Consider the following 19,365-nt stretch of genomic DNA (forward strand, 5'->3'; position numbering starts at 1 on the left):
GGGTTAGGGTTAGGGTTAGGGTTAGGGTTAGGGTTAGGGTTAGGGTTAGGGTTAGGGGGGTGGGGGGGGTGGCGGGGGTGGGGGGGGGTGGGGGGGGGGGGGGAGAAGAGGATGGTAAAGGGAGAAAAAGGACCAGGGATAAGAAAATGGCTGAAAGAAAATCTCAGAAGAACTAGGTCAGAGGAATGAGTCAGAAACACGGGCTGATGGAGTTGCTTTAAAAACAGAAAGGACGCCTCACCGGAGGAGACGGAAAGGAGAATATCGATGTAAAGACAGATGCTGGGAACAGGGATTTGGGGGTTTCATGCCTGAGGCCCCAATTTTCATGGTGAAGAATGCAAGTTGGCTGCTGAGAATCAGCTACTGGACAGGTAATTTGGAGAATAAAAATTCACTAAAGTTCAAAATATTTGCTGAGGGCAATGCCAATTAAAAAGCTAACCGACAGCATGGCGGTGTGACGGGACTGAGTGCACTTTAACCGTCGCAGAGGCACCGACGGGCTCGTTACATGATTTCCGTCCAGCGGTACCTCGCCGTCACCCCCTGATGGAGGAGCGAGGAAAAGCACACCACAGACCTAATCCAAAACCGACAGGCAGTACAGCGGGTGGGAGGGGAAAAGTGCACGGGAGGTAAAAGTTTAGATGACCCGAAACTGAGTCCAACACTGGGGTTTAACCCAGGCAGAGAAGGGGCAGTGATCTATGTGTAATTTAACTGGCACAGGACACAGTGGATTTACCTCTGGGCACTGAAGTTCTTAATAATATAGCCTAAGATTTCACTGGCTTGTCCTCAACGATCCCATTAAATTGAATTTCCATATCCTATAACTGTCCTAAGTTGTGTCTGCAACTGAAATTCACAAAATAGATAAACAAGGAGACAGACTGATGGACAGACATGATAAAGTGTAACAAATACTAATAGTTAGGTCTAGAAGGTGTGTGGCGGGGAGGGAGTGTAGTAGATTCTAGAACAGAACTGCCCAACAGGACTTTCTGAGATGATAGAAATGTTCTATAATCTATACTGTGAAATATGGTAACTACTAAGCTATCTGTGGCTACTGAGCCCTTGAAATGTCTGGCTAGTGTGACTGAGAAATTTTGAGTTTTATTAACTTGTAAACTGATATGACGATCTGTGGCTAGTGGCTGCTGTGTCAGATAGTGCAGCCCTAGATTCACATCCCTGAGTTCAAGTCCTGGATCCACCACTGATCCAGGTTACTGTAATTTCTTGAGTTTCAGTTTATTCTTATATAAAATGAGAACAGCGATAGTACCTACTAATTCATAAAGATTAAATGAGATAAGCAGATAGAGCATGAAGCAAAGTCCTATATGCATATGGTGAACACTTAAAATAATTGTTTATTATCCCTACTAAATGGGAATCATGAGATCAAAGGCCACCACTCGACTGATGTCTTGCTCACCACTGTGTCCCCAGAATCTAGCACAAATGCCCTAATATAAAAGGCACTCGGTAAACACCTGCTGCTGCTGTTTTGCAGTCCCAAAATTCTACGTTTATTCCTATTAAATTTCATATTAAGTCCATTGCTCCAATCTGCTGAGGTCTTTTTGAATCCTAATGTCATCCAGTATATTTGATGACCCCTTTTGGTATCTTCTGAAATCTTGATAAACAAATATATCACCTATATATTAATGTGAGACAGTAATAAAAATGTTAACCAGAAACCTATATCATTAATTTTATCATCTTTTAGGTTATAATTCGTTAACTGGTACTAGTTGAGTAGACATTCATTTTAACTTCGTTTTCATTCTGTGTATCTCCATCTTGTCCACACAGGTAGTAAGTATGAAAACCTTAAAGATTAGATTATGCCAATGTCCTTCATTGAAACTACCTTTAAAGAGAACTTAAAAAATAACTGTGCACTCACCCTTCAATAGCTGGAGATCTATCAGGACGAGTACTTCCTTGTGACCTGTATCTCCGAGTCATTGGCAGCCTCGGAGGTCGACTTGGTCCCCAGAAGTCAGTGTGAGTTTGGTGACCTCTCTCACTGGCTCTGTTATCTTGGTCCAGTGGATTGCTACTTAGGAATGGTCTAAAATCTTGTATAATCATTGTGTGGTCCAAATTGCGCCAAAACTAGTGAAAACCAGAAATAAACAACATGTTACAGTTTCAAGAACGGGGAAAGAGGAAACAACAAGAAATATTAAAAAAAAAAAAAAAGTAGTAACAACATTTTGAAATTCAGCAGCTCCAAACTAAAGAAATACAGGTTTCCCCAATTTTACGGAGAAAAGAGAAGTCTTTCAAGTGCATTCATAGGGGTGGAAAAAACCTTATATACCGCGAAACTTTATTTCCTTCATAGAGAAACCACAGGCCAATGGTAGAATCCCTTCCTTAACACTGAGTTCTTATCCACATGCCTCTGATCAATTTCCTCTTTTGAAATAAAAACACGGCCAGAGATGATCATGGACTTCTGTCCTAAGCATAATCCACCATTTAGATCGACATTATAACCTCGTGTTTTGTCACGAATGACATCTACATTTTCACTGTGTAATAATGTAAGATTTAAATAAAATGAACGTATTTACGCAGACTTGTACAAAAGCATCACACCACAAAGTGGAGACAGACGTCTCTAAAATACTTCTCTGGATCTAGAAGCGGCATCAGAAAGCAGCAGGGCCAAAGCCGTGCCACAGCAGTGCAGGAACGTCTGACAAGACTACTCTGCTGTACACTCTTCCATTTTGTCATGAAAAGGGTGTGGCTGGAGGTGGGAAGGAGTAGGGGGCTGTGTTCCTTGGGTTTGCTAAGAACTCACTGAGAGTGAATGGAAAAATTACATTTTATTTATCTGTGCACACTGAATATTTCAAGAGTTCCATAGAATACTACTTAATTCACTCCATCCAACCAAGTACAAAACCCTGGTCATAGCCTGGTCTTTTTGTTGTTTTAAAGTTTTAAATGAAACAAACTTATTATTTATGTACAACAACAGGGACACAAAAACACTCAGCATACAACCTTAGGTCTTAAATTGTTCGCAGTCCCTCCACTCCAGATGGTCCTCTCTTCCAGAGACCCACACTTCCAGGAGCCTCCTCCGGAAACACGAAGGGGAAGGGCTGGCAGCCTGGGTGCACATTAGGCCAAGCTGATCCCAGACCCCACTCTAGTCTCAATCTACTATCTAGTAACTTGTAGAATCAATTCTCGAAATTAAGGAGTTTAGGGTCATCGATGTTCATTTTTGATGGTTTCCCGATTTGCTTCCTGACTTTCAAAATGTTTCTTCCCTTTTTAATTAAAATACACACAATAGAATATAAAATATAAAGTGTAAACAGTCTTTATTCACTCAGATGTGACCCTTACCTTTAATTCTACTCCCCTACCAAGAGGTTAATTCGGTGTATAAAATTCTCGATCTTTAAATATCTGTGTGTGTGTATATACACATGCTAGATTTTGTTTAAAAATGTATCTATGTATGTACACCCACACGCATTCATTCAACAGATACTGGTTGAGCAGGTACTGTGTCCCAGTCACTTTCTGGGAACTGTTAGGATACAGCAGTGAACAAAATGTTAAAAAACAAAGCCTCTGACCTAATGGATTTCATTTTCAAGTGGGACAGCAGACATGCTCCCTCCCACTTGAAAAGGAAACTGTAGATGCGAGCTAGGGAGAAGGCTGTGGAGGGAAGAAGGCTGGCACTGACTCAGAACACACACAGTCCTGCCGTTCAACAGTGGCATACCATGAATTCTTAGACTTCATATAGTCTTTCACATTTTTATTGTAATATATAGTATTTGATACATGTAAAATAACATAATAAGTGAGGTATAAAACATACCCATGTAACCATCGCTTAGCTCGCATCATCAAAGCCACAGAAACCCTATGTCCCTCCCTCGACCCAACCTCCAGAGGCAACCACTGCCCTCAGATGCCCATCATTCCCTTGCTTTTCTTTATAGTTTTCCTACAAATGTATACATCCCTAAAAGTACTTTAGAGATTATGAAAGTGCCTTTTGAAAGCAGTTGCTTTTTGGGCTCCACAGCCATCTTCACAGGTACTTTACAACACACTTTAAAAAATCTTTCTCCTCTCAGCAAACGCAGATTGCTTCTGTATTTAGCTACTACAGTCAGTGTGAACGTTCTTACATACGTCTTCTGCTGCAGCGATAGAAGTTTCCCTACTGGTGGCCTGTACAACTTTACATTGTCTATACATCTTCGACTTGATTGGGTAATGCCGAACTGTTTTCCAAAGTGGCTGCACCAACTGACATAGCCACCAAGAGGCCTATACCAAATCCTGACAAGCACTTGATAGGACTTTTTTTTTTTTCCCAGTTTTTATCAATCTGCTGGATAGAAAAATATACCTCGTTATGAAGTTTTGTTTTTGGTTTGTTCTTTTGTTTTTGGTTTAAGAATCCATAGGTTTTATTTAAAATGCATGTCCTTTGCCCTACTGTGGGCCTGAAAGCCACCCTGCAGCACTTCACATTCAGAAGGTCTATTAGTAATAAACTCCCTCAGTCAGTATTCATCTGGGAATGTTTTCCATTCTCCTCTGTTCTTGAAGGATAGTTGTGCCCGATTTAGAATTCTTGGTTGGCAGTTTTCTTCCTTCGCCACTTTAAATATGTCATCCCACTGTCCTCTATCCTTCAATATTAACCCAATAAACTAGTGAGATATAATCACTGGCTTCTAGTCTGAAAAGTGGTCTATAATGCAGTTTTTCTTGACCCGAAATTCCAAAGTAAATACAACATTTAAAAATCCACAACTACACTTGCCTTCAGTAGGTGATGTTTTCCATCATCTATTTCATTTAGGTAAACTATAGGAAGAAATCTGATTCCCTTACTGTATAAAAAAAGTTCCACAACACTTGCTTGCAGAAAAGAATTCTCAAAGCATTATTACTTTATGTTAAAACTAAATATTTGAAAATTTTGATAAGAAAAATCAAGCACCAAACTCATAATCTGAATTGAAAAATCACATAAATTATCACATCTAATATATGTAAAAGTTCTGAAGGAACACAATTGCGAAGCAGTTTCAACAACAGCAATAGGCATTTTGTTACTTGTCTGTAAACTGCGAATGAGAGCAAATGAATATTAACAGTCAATGTATTTGTCCCAAAATAACTGCGCCCAGACCACAGAACACAGGATAAAAAAACACACAACACAACTTTATACCAAATCAACACTAAGGATAAGAATAGCTTCAGGTCATTTGTCTCTGAGCAGACTTAGATAAGCATAAGAAAAAAAATAGCTCATACAACAAAACTGGGTATTCGGGACATGGCTTACATAAGTAAAAACAAATACAGAACACTATTATAAAAGCTTTAGTGAAACATTCAAAAGAATCAGAGGCAGTTTATTTGACAAGTTTTGTCTTGTAAAACTGAAAATGTTACTTTGAATGGAGGAATAATACAATGCTTTTGAAAACACGTGGGCCGAAATATTTACATATTTCCAATATAAAAAACAGGATAGACAACACCTTCCATTTAGCACAATCTGCTATAAGCTAACCACAATCGCAGCAGTACCTTTTAAAATATTATGGCCTGTTCCTCAAAAAGTTAAACAGTTAGTTACCATATGACTCAGCAATTTCACTTACTTATATATACACCCAAGAGAAGTGAAAACATATGTTCACACAAAAATTTGTACATATTCATAGGAGCATTATCTATAACAGATAAAAAGTGTAAACAACCCAATGTCTATCAAGTGATGAGCGGATAAACAAAATATAGTATAACCATAAAACGGAATATTATGCAGCCACAGAGAATGAAGAACTGACACATGCTACCACTGGATGAACCTTAAAAAACATTACAGTAAGTGAAAGCTGTCACAAAGGTCACATATTTTATGCTTCTATTTACATCAAATGTCCTAAATAGGCAAATCCATAGGGATAGAAAATAAATTGGTGGTGCCTAGGGCTGGGGAAATTGGGGAGAAAAAAAAGAGTGACTAATGGGTACTGAGTTTCTTTTTGGGGTGATGAAAAAGTTCTAGAACAGTGGTGATGGCTGGACACTGTGAATATACTAAAACTACTGAATTACATTAATAGGGTAAATTACACGGTATGAGTTACATCTCAAAAAATACTATGGCCTACAAAGATGAGTCAAATGAGGATGAACTTGTTGAAAACATCAAGACAGGGAACATACCCATCACCTCCAAACATTTTCTAAAGCTCTAGAAAACATCTGGTACTCCCTCCCTCCTGCCCCTCCCTGCCTCCGAGAACCCCCTGATCTTCCTATCTTCCTGTGGTTTACTTTTTTTTTTTTAGAAATCTGTATTTTCTAGAATTTTATGGGAAAGGAATCACATTATACATATTCTGGCTTCTTTTACTTGGCTTAGTTTGAGACCTATTCATATTACATCCATCAGTGGTTTATGCTGAGCAGCACTTCATGTGATTATATTGCTTAGTATTCTATGGAATGGGTAGACCACAATTTGTTTATCATCCACCTGTTAACGGACATTTGTGTGCACAGACATGTGTGTGAATACGTGCTTCCTTTTCTCTTGGGTAAATACTTGGAGAGGAATGGCTGGATCACACAGATGTATTTTTATCTTTTTTAAAAAACAGTTGGCCTGTTTTCTAAATTGGGTGTACCATTTTTTACATTCAATTTCAGTTGCTCCACAGCCTCACCAACAGTTAGTATGGTCAGTCTTTTCTATTTGAGCCATTCTAACAGCTGTGTTGTAGTACTGCAGTGTTTACTCTGTATTTCCCTAATGATTAATAATGTTGAGCATTTTTTGCATGCTTAATTGCCATCTGTATATCTTCTTTGGTGAAGTAGATTATTCAAATCTTTTGCCAATTTCTGAGTTGTTTTCTTACTCCGTTTTAAGAGTTCTTTATTAGAGTCTGACTACAAGTCCTATATCCTATGAAGAGTAGAAATTTTTAATTTTGATGAAGTCCAATTTACCAATTTTTTTCTTTTCTGGATCATGATTTTGGCGTCATAGCTAAGAAATCTTTGCCTAATCAAAGGTCACAAAGATTTTCTCCTGTTTTCTTCAAATTTTATATAAAATTTTACATTTCGGTCTATTAACCATCTTAATTCCTGTATATGACTTAAAGTATATATCCAAATTCATATTTTTGTACTGTAGATATCCAATTGTTTCAGCACCTATCGATTTCAAAGGCTATCGCTTTTTCTTCCCAATTACCTTTGTAACTTTGTCAAAATCAGTTGTCTACAGTGTACGGGGGTCTGTATCTGGACTCTTTTCTGTCCTTTTGATCTATCTTGATGGCAATACCAGTCTTGGATACTATAGTTTTATAATAAATCTTTAAATCAGGTAGTATTAGTCTTCTACCTTTTTCCTTCTTTTTCAAAGTTGTTTTAACTATTCTACATTCTTTTCATTTCCATATGAATTTTAGAATCTACTTGTGAATTTCCATAAAAAAGTTGACTGGGCTCTTGAGTAAGAATTATACTGAATCTATAAACGATATCCCAACAATATTAAGTCTTCTGTTCCATGAGCAGAATATAGTTCGCCATTTATTTGGGTGATCTTTAATTTCTCTAAATAATATTTTGTAGTTCTCCAAGTTCAGATTTCATACATCTTTCCTGAAATTTAAAGTATTTCATATTTTTACGCTATTGTAAATGATATTTTAAAAAAATGTTTGTTGCTTATATGTAAAAATACAATTGATTTTTGGGGGGTATGTTTTTCTTATATTCTGCAACCTTGCATAAATTCATTAGTTCTATTAGCTTTTTTATAGAATCCACCAGATTTTCTACATAAAAGATCATGTCAACTATGAATAGACAGTTTTAGTTCTCCCTTTCCAATCTGGAGGCCACTTATATCTGTCTGTCTCTATCTCTCTATCTTACCTTACTACTCTGGCTACAACCTCTAGTACGATGTTGAACACAAGTGGTAAGGGGGGATATCCTGGTCTTGCTCCTGAAAACACTCCAGTTGGTACTAGAGCGGGTCATGAAGGCAGAAGCAAAACTGTCCTCACAGATTACTGGTCTCCCCCAGCTGCCACAGAAACTGCTCCCAGGCCCCTGCTGACTACAAGCTTAAATTACTAAACTCAAAGGTGAAGAGGAGGGAAGAATCAGATCTTCCTTTCCACCTCTGAACTGTTCATTCATTCCTCATTACTCCTCCCTAGCGGAGAAGTGACGTATCTGATTGTAGAGCAGCAAGAGCCTAGCCTCTGCTGAATTCATGAAGTTCATGTATTAGGAAGCAGCACGAATGCAAGAGAAATGGTCGTGAGTATGTGTGCCTGCTCTGCGGCCTCTAATTCTCAAGGGGTTACACTGAATAGACAGACCTATACACTGTTCACTCGGCCACAGAGCAACTGTGTTCTAACATTTGGCTGAATAACAACTAATTTTCTATTTCCATCTGTCTGGCTTTTATATTTCTCAATACGTTCTGAACTCAGGGGTGTCAGAAAGAACCACAACCAATGACCAACCATCACATATAATCAGACATATTTAACAAAGGATAACAATTTAATAAATATAATACAAGCATGAAAAAATATAGTCATAAAATATATAATCCTTGTAAACTCTATGGAGACAAGAAAAAAGATGACATAACCCTAAGTAAATTTTAAAAAGCAGAAATACAATATGGCATACTATTTGCTTGCATCTGAAAAGTTATGAAGCATGCATGTGAGAAATGGAAAGTATTATACAAAAAGATAAAGCTAATATGTGGTAATGAGAATACGGGAGATTTTTATTAAAAAAAAAAAAAAATCTTCTTAATGTTGTTATAATATCTTTGAGTATGTACCTATGCCTCAGGACTAAACCTGAAAGGAAATGTATGGAGAAAGGGAGCTCTTAGAATAGTGGGATTCCAGATATTTTTTCGCACTTTTTAAAAATTTTCATTATAGTGCTACATGTGTACTGAAACAAATTTGATTTAAATAAATATAAATCATTCTGCTCAGAGCACCCTGTCCTTTTCATGTAGACTGGGAATTCTTCTTCTAGGAAGCCATCTATCTATTTTCTGATCTGAGACAGCAGCCATAGCCACTGAAGTGATGCATTCAGGTAAGCTGAGACTCAGATCAGATGTCTCACTGGCACTAAGGTCATGGTCATAAGCTCTCAAGTAATCAGTGAAACCCTCAGGTAGCCATGGGCTCGATTCCCCAGGTTATCATCAGAGACCTCAGTAGGGCACTGTCCTCTCCCTCTGCAAACTGCCAGCAACATTTTTAGATTCACTCTCCCCTGACCCTCGCACATGAACTGGCAGGCAGCCCCCTCCTCCTATCCTCACTCCGTCCTCACAGTACCTCCCTGACCCGGATCCATTTAAAAAAAAAATTCAACACTGATTGTTAGAAACTCTGCTTGGACTAAGTCTCTTCTACTATATCTAGTATTTTAAGAATTCAGCTATTAATTAGCTAGTAATTGCTAATTATAGAAAATAACTTCTTCAATGTACAAGCAGCTCTGGCTAAAGAAAAACAGAGCAAAACTGAGCATAAGCCTTTGCTGAAATTACCAACTAAAATATGGAAAAGAAAAATAACTTTGGTTTCTGTATATAATTTTCTAAGTTTTTTCCTCCAGGAACATGAGCACAAAACCTTATAGCCCATGAAATCTATCTTGAGATAGTGTTTCTCACCTCTTTGCTCATCTAAATTCCACCTACCCTTCAAGGCTCCAGTACTTGAAGCTTTGTTCTCGCTTCTCCATGAAGTCTTCATAATGGCTCAAATTCATGAAGCACTCACTATGTGAAGGCACAATGGCCTCACCCCCAGCCTGTGTTAACTGACCAAACCCTCACATCCCTATGAGGTGGGTATTATCATTTTCCTCGATTTACAGGCACAGAGGGATTCTAAGTCTAAAGTAATTTTGTGCAGGTTACATAGCAAGTAAGTAGCAGACCCAAGATCTGAACTGGGCGATCTGGGTCCCGGCATATCGCTAGGTCATTTGATCTCTCCTCTTAAAGACGTCGGTCTTCCCAAAGACACCTGCAGCCCAGCTAATCTAACCTCTTCCTTCTGTGCTTGTTTCACGGACCCCACAATAAGTTACTATACTCTCTGTACTCCTTGTTGTTTTCTTGTTTGTTTCATATGTGTTTGCACGTGTTCCCCAACTAAATTATAAATTCCTAGCAGGCAAGGCAACCATATTCGTTTCTTGCCCTTACTTGTTACAGAGTGCTGTATATAAAGCACTCAATATAGATTACTTAGCCAACTTTTTTAAAACTCTGGCAACTTCTCTATTATAAAGACAGACTTTTTTCCTACTTTTTAATGCAAAGTATCATTTAAAAAGGAGAAAACTGAAATATTCATGCATGATGACAAGGGAATTCTACAGAGAGAAAATAGGACATTATCACGCCCTTGCTACAAATCCTAAAGAACATGAAGTCACAAGCTATATGACTAAGCAAAATTACTTTAACACCTGAAGGTTTGATACCTCCTGCCGTCAGTGTCAGATTTAGCATTACTAAAGTTAGGAAACTGACTGCACATTTATTTTTCTTCCTAACGCATCTCCTCCTGGTGAGTCATATCTATAAAACTGACAGACCAAGTATTTCCATTTCCTAAAAGAGAAACCAACACTTAAGAAAAATCAGAAGTTTCTTCTGCATATGCATAATCAGTAAGTGACAATTTGTGTTATCAAGAATAGCACACATAGGAGAAAAGACATACTAAAATCAGAGAGACCTCCAGGCCCGGAGAGTAGAATAATTTTTAAATAATGTTTTCTGACCCACCCAAATGAGAAAATAAAGATGATCCGATCCATTCAAATGAGAAAATAAAAATGAGAGTTCAAAGACATGATCGGACTTGAGCCACACTCTAATCCACCCATGTACCAAGGCAGTTCAAAGTTAACCAAAAAATGTAATGCTGGCTCTTAAGTACCACAGACCATAAGTAAAAGAAAATGCCCTTACTAAAAGAGGACTATTTCCCACAGATTTCATCAATTTTCTCCACTATAAATCTAATAACATAAAATCTAAGGGGCTACAAGTCCTAAGATAATTTTCAGAGGATAAAAGAGAGAAGCTTAAGGTTTGTGGGCTTCTTACTGAACACCACTTTTCAAATACACTGCTACAACAGTTTTAATTTACACACAAATAAATACTAAAAATTCTGCTAGCTCAAGGCACCTGGGCTATCTCAGGAAAAGGCTAATGTGATCCTAAAACAAAGAAAGTCTGATAATAGCATTTGTCTTTATTTTCCCTTTAGCATCAGTTAGCTTTCTAAAGCCAAGTAAGTTTGTGCCAATAGCAGCAAAAGCAAATCGATCTCTAAATGATTAAAAACAAAGAGTATATAATGCCACTGGTCAAATGAAAAACTAAACAGGAGATTTTTAAGTCAAAGTGAAAAAGTAAAATTACTCTGAATTTACTATAAAATGATATTCATAGATGGACACTAATACCTTATTTTCAAATCAGTTGAGAGTCCCCCCCTCCAAAAAAAAATACGGATGCTGCATTATAAAAAGAACCGGAAATTAATTATAGGTCCTATCTTGAGATCTGGAAGACAACTTATCATTAGTCTGGCCCACTAAATCCAATTATACCGAATTACCACGTTCATTGGAGGTAATCTCTAGAAACCGGTACCTCTGGGTAAAGTTTAAGACTGTGCCTCATTGTGACTTCTACAAAAACTCCTCCTGGCCTGCTCTTTACGTGGCTATGATGCCACTAAAGTAGAATCTGCAACACTGGTATTTCAAAAAACACACAAGCTTTTTATTTTCACACCACATACACAAGAAGCAGAAAACAGAACTGAAAACACCGTCATGTTTAAAACAGGACAGCTCGAGGCTATTACTCTGTCCTAAACAAGAGTTTTAACAAAAGAGAATGAATGCCAAAGCCCCAGCTACTAAAAACACAACCCTTTCTGAGGGCCACTCCTGCCTACATTTCCCGATTCATTCTGCTGTTTTGCTGCACTGGAAAGTGAAAATATGTCATGATTTTAACTTCCACCCACTACCCAAAGCATACTTAAAAGCCAAAGAAAAACTCACCTCTGCAAAATGTGTTGATGTGCTATTGTCCATCCGGCTGCCGCCACCACCTAAAAAACTGAAGAGAAAAAGGAATGAGTAGTGATTCTATTCCCGGGAGCAAGCCTCCCTCCCGGAAGCTAAATATAGAATGGTACGAAGAGAACAAAGCCCAAGAAGGAAAAATAACTCATCCCAACATGACACCTACAAAGGAAATTATGAAGAACTGGCATGTGGATTAATCTATGAAAAATATTATAACAAACTACAAAGTCAAACAAAAAATCAAGTGAAATATTGGGGGAAGGGGTCACCATAGAAGGACCCACAGCCAGCAATACAACTCAAATTTTACTTTGTAAAAGAAGAAAAACGAACACTTATTCTCAAAGATGCTAAGAAATAAAACAAAGTGTCTTGAAACAATATTTCACTAAAAAAACCCATTCGATCACCAGATGAACACACTGAAAACTATAATAGGTACAATTTCTTGGGAATGATGACAGGTAGTAATGCGGTACCATAGTAGGCACTTCCTAAAAGGGCTCAATAAACATGTTTTCTTCTGATAGTTTACACCCTATTCTTTGATTACTCTACACATCTTCCAGGGCCCATCTCAAATGCTACCTCCTCCGTTAGGTCTTTTCTGAACTCACCGACCAAATGAGACTCTTCCACGCCTGTCCGCACTCTGACTTTGATTCTAAATTTTACCTTATATTATAAATACCTAGAATTTTTCTCATTCATTTCTACACTTTTCCCTCCTTTCATAAATATAAATTCAGAAGGTAAAGACTTTTTTGTTAATACCACCAATGTATGTAGAGTGTTTATTATGTGCCAGACATTATGCAGATCACTCATCACGTCTGAACACCCTGCGATGCCATATTCTGTATTGATAACTTGGAAAATAAAAGTTGTTAAATTAATATCACATGAGTAGATAAAATAACTACCTATTCCCAAACATGGGAAGAAATATTAGATCCCACTGGCCCCATGAAATCTGCAGAGAGGAAACGGGTAATGCTTTTGGGGAAAGTGAGGTAGAAAGTATCACAAGAACTTCTAGATGACACTTTTACTACAAGACACACATAAGTGCACAAACGTGTACACATACTCACCCTAATGATATAAAGTCCACAAACTATGACAAATAGCTTTTGTTTTCAGAATTACACTACCAATCCAAGCATCGTGCTGAGCTCACTGAGGAAACACACCCTGGTTAGTCAGGAACCAAAAGTGAAAAAGCAAAGCTAATGCCATTCTCCTTGTCATCATTCTCAGGCCTTATTCTCATTAGAAACCATTTAACATCCATATTTGTTTCAGAAGATAAAAATGCTTTTGTTAAAAATACCGCAAATGTAGAACAAACTTAAAAAGCACCCTACAATCCATGCCAAATAAATAAATAAATAATTGAACTGCCACGTACCTTTAAAAAAAATAATTGAGAGTCTGTGTATCCATTTTATCGCTCAAGCCGAGACAGGCTTCTGAGGCCGTTTCCTGCCTGTACCACATATTTTCAGGGATTTAAATATCCTTGGTAATTAAAGCTATCAACTATCTTTTTGGGGTTCTGCACTCCCTGAAAAATCCCTCAGCCTTTCCTGTCCTTACAATTCCTTTGTATTTTATGAGTGACAGGGCTAATCACGAAGAAGGAATAATAAAAATAACCACATTGTTCTGAGAAATGTTACATGGCTTAAGAAAATTTACAAGGTGCCTCTCTAGATAAATGTCTAGTAGCAAATGGGGTCCATTAGCAAATATTTACATGCGAGACTTCCTTAGTAGTTTGTACCATCCACTACTCATCGCTGTAATTGCTAAATATTCAAATCGGCAAATGTTTATGAGCTTTGTAGAAGAAAATACTATGCTACCTCTAAGACACTGTAAGAAAAAGATTTCTTTGACTACTTAAAATACGAATCTCTCAGAAGACATCTTTGCGTTTGAGTATTTGCTACCCACAGCACCTGTGCAGGACGACCTTTGAGTTACAAAGGCGCAATTAAAAGAACTGTTAAGTCAAGTAAGAGAATCCACAGAGTTCATAGTTCTCTGCCAGAAAGGATTCACTCATCCTGCAGTGACTGACGATCCTGATTTATAACCGTACTTTGTATACAGGCCTGAAGAACCCAGGATTACCATTTAATCTGTTGCTCGTTTGCCCCGAGATTACTCACTGGCTACAGCATTTACCCCGCGATAACTCACAGATTACAGTCCCACAGTCTGCTGCAAAATATCTCACTTTTATTATTTCCCCATCACTCTAGTATATCAATAATCTTTGGAAACAAATGACATCGTTCTATTTATAGCATTGTTTTTAAGTAGTGGTATTTCCATTTACAAAATACAGAAATTCTTGATCGCTGAAAATGTCAAATCCTAGAGAACGCAGTAGCATTCCTACGCGGGATGCTAACATGGTTCTCAAACAGTTGTTAGCCAAAGACTCATTTGATGAATCCAATTCATGTATACGTTTCTGTTATATCAGGATTAGAGACAAATTCTGTTTAGAAATAACTCCAAGAACGGTTTTTACATTTTATTTTCACACTGAAAACCAGTCAGATTTGCTTCAGCCTCAAAAAGCATGTTTATGTAAAATTAAATTAATGCTGGCCGAGAGCTGTACTTTTTTTCTAAATGGGAAATAGGTTAAAAACTTAGGAAAAAAGTAAGCCCATTCATTGCCCCCCAACATCCAATATGTTCTTTATTTAACACATGCAGAGCCTAAGTGCTTGAAATAAGTATCTGATGCTTATTTGATAATAAGCTTAATGATAATAGCACAAATCAAAAGCTATCCCCAATTAGCATGCCATCCACACAAAATTGCTAATTTTGCTATCATGCTAATCTTTCAAGTTTAGAGTTTATATTGTGTTATTTAAAACCAAAATTATTAGATCAACATGTAAGTGCTTAAACCAAACTATATACCCCATGCCATACACTGCCTCAGAAGCTCCAACTCATTTATACACATAACCACCAATCATTAATAAAGTTAAACTAACAGTACATACTGTAAAATGTGTAGTTTTTCCTGGTTGTGGAAGAGACCTTCAACTTTAGATTCTGCCAACAGCAACAGTAAAGGAATTATTTACTGCATTGAAATCTCTCGAAACCAGATTGAAAGAAGCTTCAGATTAGAGCCCTTTTGTCCAGTCGGTACTTCTTCAACTGTCCAACTAACGTTTAACCACACAGCCACAAAAGAACAAATGTGCCACTATGTTTAGCCAAAATAGGCCATCTTATCAATGCTATTCTACTTTTCATTAAATTTTTATAATTTTATTCACATTAACCAAGAATATATAATAGTCATTTTCAGAAATATTTCTCCTTTTTATAAGACTAATGAGAGCCAATTTCAAGAATTACAAACCCAAATATTAATATTACAGTAGCAAGATGGCATACATTCGACCACGATAATCTTAATAAGAACAGGGACTCAAAGCGTCCTCAAAGCAGAGTAATAACTCAGTTTCCCTGGTTAGAAACCAGTCTGTTTATTTTATCAGACATCTTTGTCAGGACCCCTTCCCGGCCCAGCAAGGAGGTGTAGCAGCAGTTCATCTTCAAGCAAGAGCAATCACTAAAAACCAACCAACAACCTAAGAGGACCTAAAGTCTCAGAAAATAAATGAAAACTGAGAGGGATATCGAGGTTTCCAAGGAATGTGACACACTATCAGAAACGACATCCCTTTACACCCACTAATCGCATCATTTCCCAAATTTTCCCATTTTTCTTCTTCTCTCTGCCACACTCCCCTCTCCCCACTGGCCTTTCAGCAAAGAGTGAAGTTATAAAACAAATTCCTTTCTATTCAGTCAATGCAGAGAGAGTAATTTTGGTAACAATGCCTGGTTTATTCATGAGCTTATACAATACCTGGAATCATCTGTCACTTCTTCAATAAAGCCTGATTCACATCTGGGACAAATATATTCCTATAAAAGAAAGGAAAAAATAAATAAAAGTCTTTCAGAAAATTAAGAATGTAGTTTCAGAATAACATGCAGTACATGAGCTGATGCTGTGAAATGTTTTAAGTGCTAACTCACTCCCAGGATATGTTTTTCTATTATACTCTGCCAAATAACAGACTCCATAAGATGTTTGCAAAATGTCTTAAGGGTTCCCACTGAGAGCTAAAAGTCAGAATGTCAAAGATTTTTTTTCTTTTTCCCAATTTGGGTTGATTTTTTTTAACTGGAATTAATTCATTTTCTAATTTTCTCTTCCAATCTAATGAAAAATCTCCACTGGAGATATCAGAGCAGTAAAAGAGTACATAATACTGATGGGCACAGAAACTGCTATTTTTTACTACGTACACAGAGGACACATATAGAGAATCGCAGCATAAATCGATTTGTAGACTAGGAATTTACAATGCAGTTTTATAACATTTCTAATCTATTTTTGATTATCAACGATTCCAAATAAAACTTAACATCAGATCCTGATTAGCCAAAGAAATCTTGGGAAACAACAAAGTAAGAGGTATCATACTCCGATACCAAACTATACTACAAAGCTACACTAATTATAACAGTATAGTACTGCCATAAAAGCAGACCTATAGATCAATGGAATAAAATAGAAAGCCCCAAAATAAATCCTAATTTATATAATCAATTAATCTACGACAAGAAGGCAAGGATATATAATGGGATAAAGACAGTCTCTTCAATAAGTAGTATTGGCAAAACTGGACAGATACATGAAGAAAAAGGAAACTGGATCCCTTTTCTAAACTACATACAAAAATAAGCTCAACACAATCATCACGGAAATGCAAATTAAACCACAAGATATCACTTCACACCTGTCAGAAGAGCTACCATCAAAAAATCGACAGACGACAAATGCTGGCAAGGATGTGGAGAAAAGGGAACCCCCATACAGTCAGTGGGACTGTAAATTAGTGCAGCCACTATGGAAAACAATATGGAGAGTCCTCAAAAAATTAAAAATAGAGCTGCCATCCAATCCAGCAATTCCACTGCAGCGTATTTATCTGAAGAAAAAAGCATTAATTTGAAAAAAATATATGCAACCCTACGATCAATGCATCATTACTAAGTAACAGCCAAGATATGGAAGCAGCCTAAATGTCCATCAATATATGAATGAATAAAGATGTGGTGTATGTGTATAATCGATTATATATATATGTAATGGAATATTATTATTCAATAATAAAAAAGAACGAAATCTTGTCATTTGTGACAACATGGATGAAATAAGTCAGAGAAAAAAAAATACTGTATGATCTCACTTATATGTAGAACATAAAATAACAAAAACAAGTGGAAGACAGAAACAGACCCATATAGACAGGCTGATGGTTACCAAGGGGAGGGATGGGGGATGGGAATAGAAAAAAAATCAATCCAAAATATTGTAAATCAAAATTAATTTTAGACTATAATAAAGAATACAAAACACTCAAGCAAAAAGGAGCTGTAGCCTGGAAGGCAGAGATTCAGGTAGCAACCTAAACTGTGTTCCATGAGTTAAAGGGGAGGCCCCCTTTCCCAGGGAACGTTCCTGCCCAGGATTTCAATTAGGTCCGTATTATGTAAATGAGGCACCCAAATCGTGTAGTTCTCACTGAAGAGGGCGGGTCTCAGCTGACAGAGACTAAACCCCGGTTTCCCGGCTGCTGACTCAGATGTAAACAAGCAGGGCAGAGCACCGGAAGTCAAGTTCAGTCTAGGGTTCTTCCCATATACAGAGTACATGATAAGCCCCTGGCAGTAATCAGCCGCCAGACTCTTTAATATTTGTAAAATCTGGGCCCTCAGTTGACAATGGGGAGTCCACCCCAGCAGATAAATTCCTTTCCTGCATTCACAACAAATGAATGTTTCTTATTGGAGGTCTACAAAATAAACAAAATTTCATGTCTATCTTTATCCAAAATTATCTTGTTCATTTATTTGTTTACTTGCATATCACCTAACTCACCCATTAAAAAATAATCTCTGTAAGGAAAAAACTTAACATTCTGTTATTCTATAGAAATATTAATTCAAATAACCAAACGATTCCATTACATCAGCTTCCATTTCCTTCAGTCATGTTAGGGAGGAAAAACTATCCTTTACCTTCAAGTTCTTCTGGCTGGACGAATAATCAAATTAATACAGATTAGTAAGAGAGAAACAGCATAAAGTTTAATAACACGCATACCCCCCGGATACGTGGGAGAGACCTGGGAACCCTGAGTAACACCCCAAATGGCGGGAGCCACCACCTTCAACTCCACATTCACAGTTAAAGACAAAAGGTAATGCTGGGGGTAGAGTCAGCTGTGGGAAGTTACCAGGACAAACACAGTAAACAAGGCTTAGACTGTTATGCAGATTTAAACCCAAGCCTTCTCCTCCACAGTGAAGGCAGGCCTGGTACAGTGAAGGACACACCTTACAAGTGGAAATGTCCTTTTACAAAGGTTAACTTCTACTTGATTTTCAGGGCTCCCCCTATGTCTGCCATTTCCTAAAATTAATCACCCTAAAATAATCAACATCCCAAAGTGGCACGTTTTGAGGTGGCAAATTCTGCTCCCTTACTGTACCATAAATCTTTCTTTTAAATAAATATATCAAGCTTTTGGCTGATAAGAATACACTTTAGACTGCCTTATCATAGTTTTAAAAAGTATATATTAACTACTGATTAAAATAGATCTGAGAAACACATTCTTTTCATTACACCACATTGATTAGCAATAACTGTGCTTTTAGAGAAAAAAAACAGGAAATATAATGTTCTATTGATTGAATGAAAGTCTGTGGCAAGGCCAAATGAGCTGAGGCCTTGGGAAATTCAGCAGCCATTCAGCCCCCTTACACCCCAGGGTCTGAAACCTTCAATCTCACAAGCTAAGATCTCTAATTTAGCAGACCAAGAAAAGACCTGTCTCTTAGAAGAAGATTCACATAAAACCAAATGCAGGGGCCATATATGTAAAACCCAGAAAGCCAATTTACTTAATTACAATGAAAAAGAGTTACTGAGTAGCCCACTTACTTTCACCATTCAGCACAGTGTTTCTCAGTAAGCAAATCTACCTGAAAAGTATCATG

At 37.4% G+C, this 19,365-nt stretch overlaps 1 protein-coding gene across 1 annotated transcript in view; it reads right to left on the reverse strand.

The window, feature by feature from the left end:
- The window catches only part of RNF115 (ring finger protein 115), a 47,968-nt gene that overhangs the window by 15,010 nt on the left and 13,593 nt on the right, over positions 1 to 19,365 (reverse strand). Inside the window, exons 2-4 of the mRNA XM_006919702.3 lie at positions 16,157 to 16,215; positions 12,214 to 12,271; positions 1,925 to 2,136 (exon numbers count right to left, since the gene is read on the reverse strand). Coding sequence (XP_006919764.1) covers positions 1,925 to 2,136; positions 12,214 to 12,271; positions 16,157 to 16,215 — 329 coding nt within the window. The remainder of the gene's footprint in view (positions 1 to 1,924; positions 2,137 to 12,213; positions 12,272 to 16,156; positions 16,216 to 19,365) is intronic.

Source organism: Pteropus alecto, unplaced genomic scaffold, assembly GCF_000325575.1.
Source record: "Pteropus alecto unplaced genomic scaffold, ASM32557v1 scaffold106, whole genome shotgun sequence".
Taxonomy (NCBI): domain Eukaryota; kingdom Metazoa; phylum Chordata; class Mammalia; order Chiroptera; family Pteropodidae; genus Pteropus; species Pteropus alecto.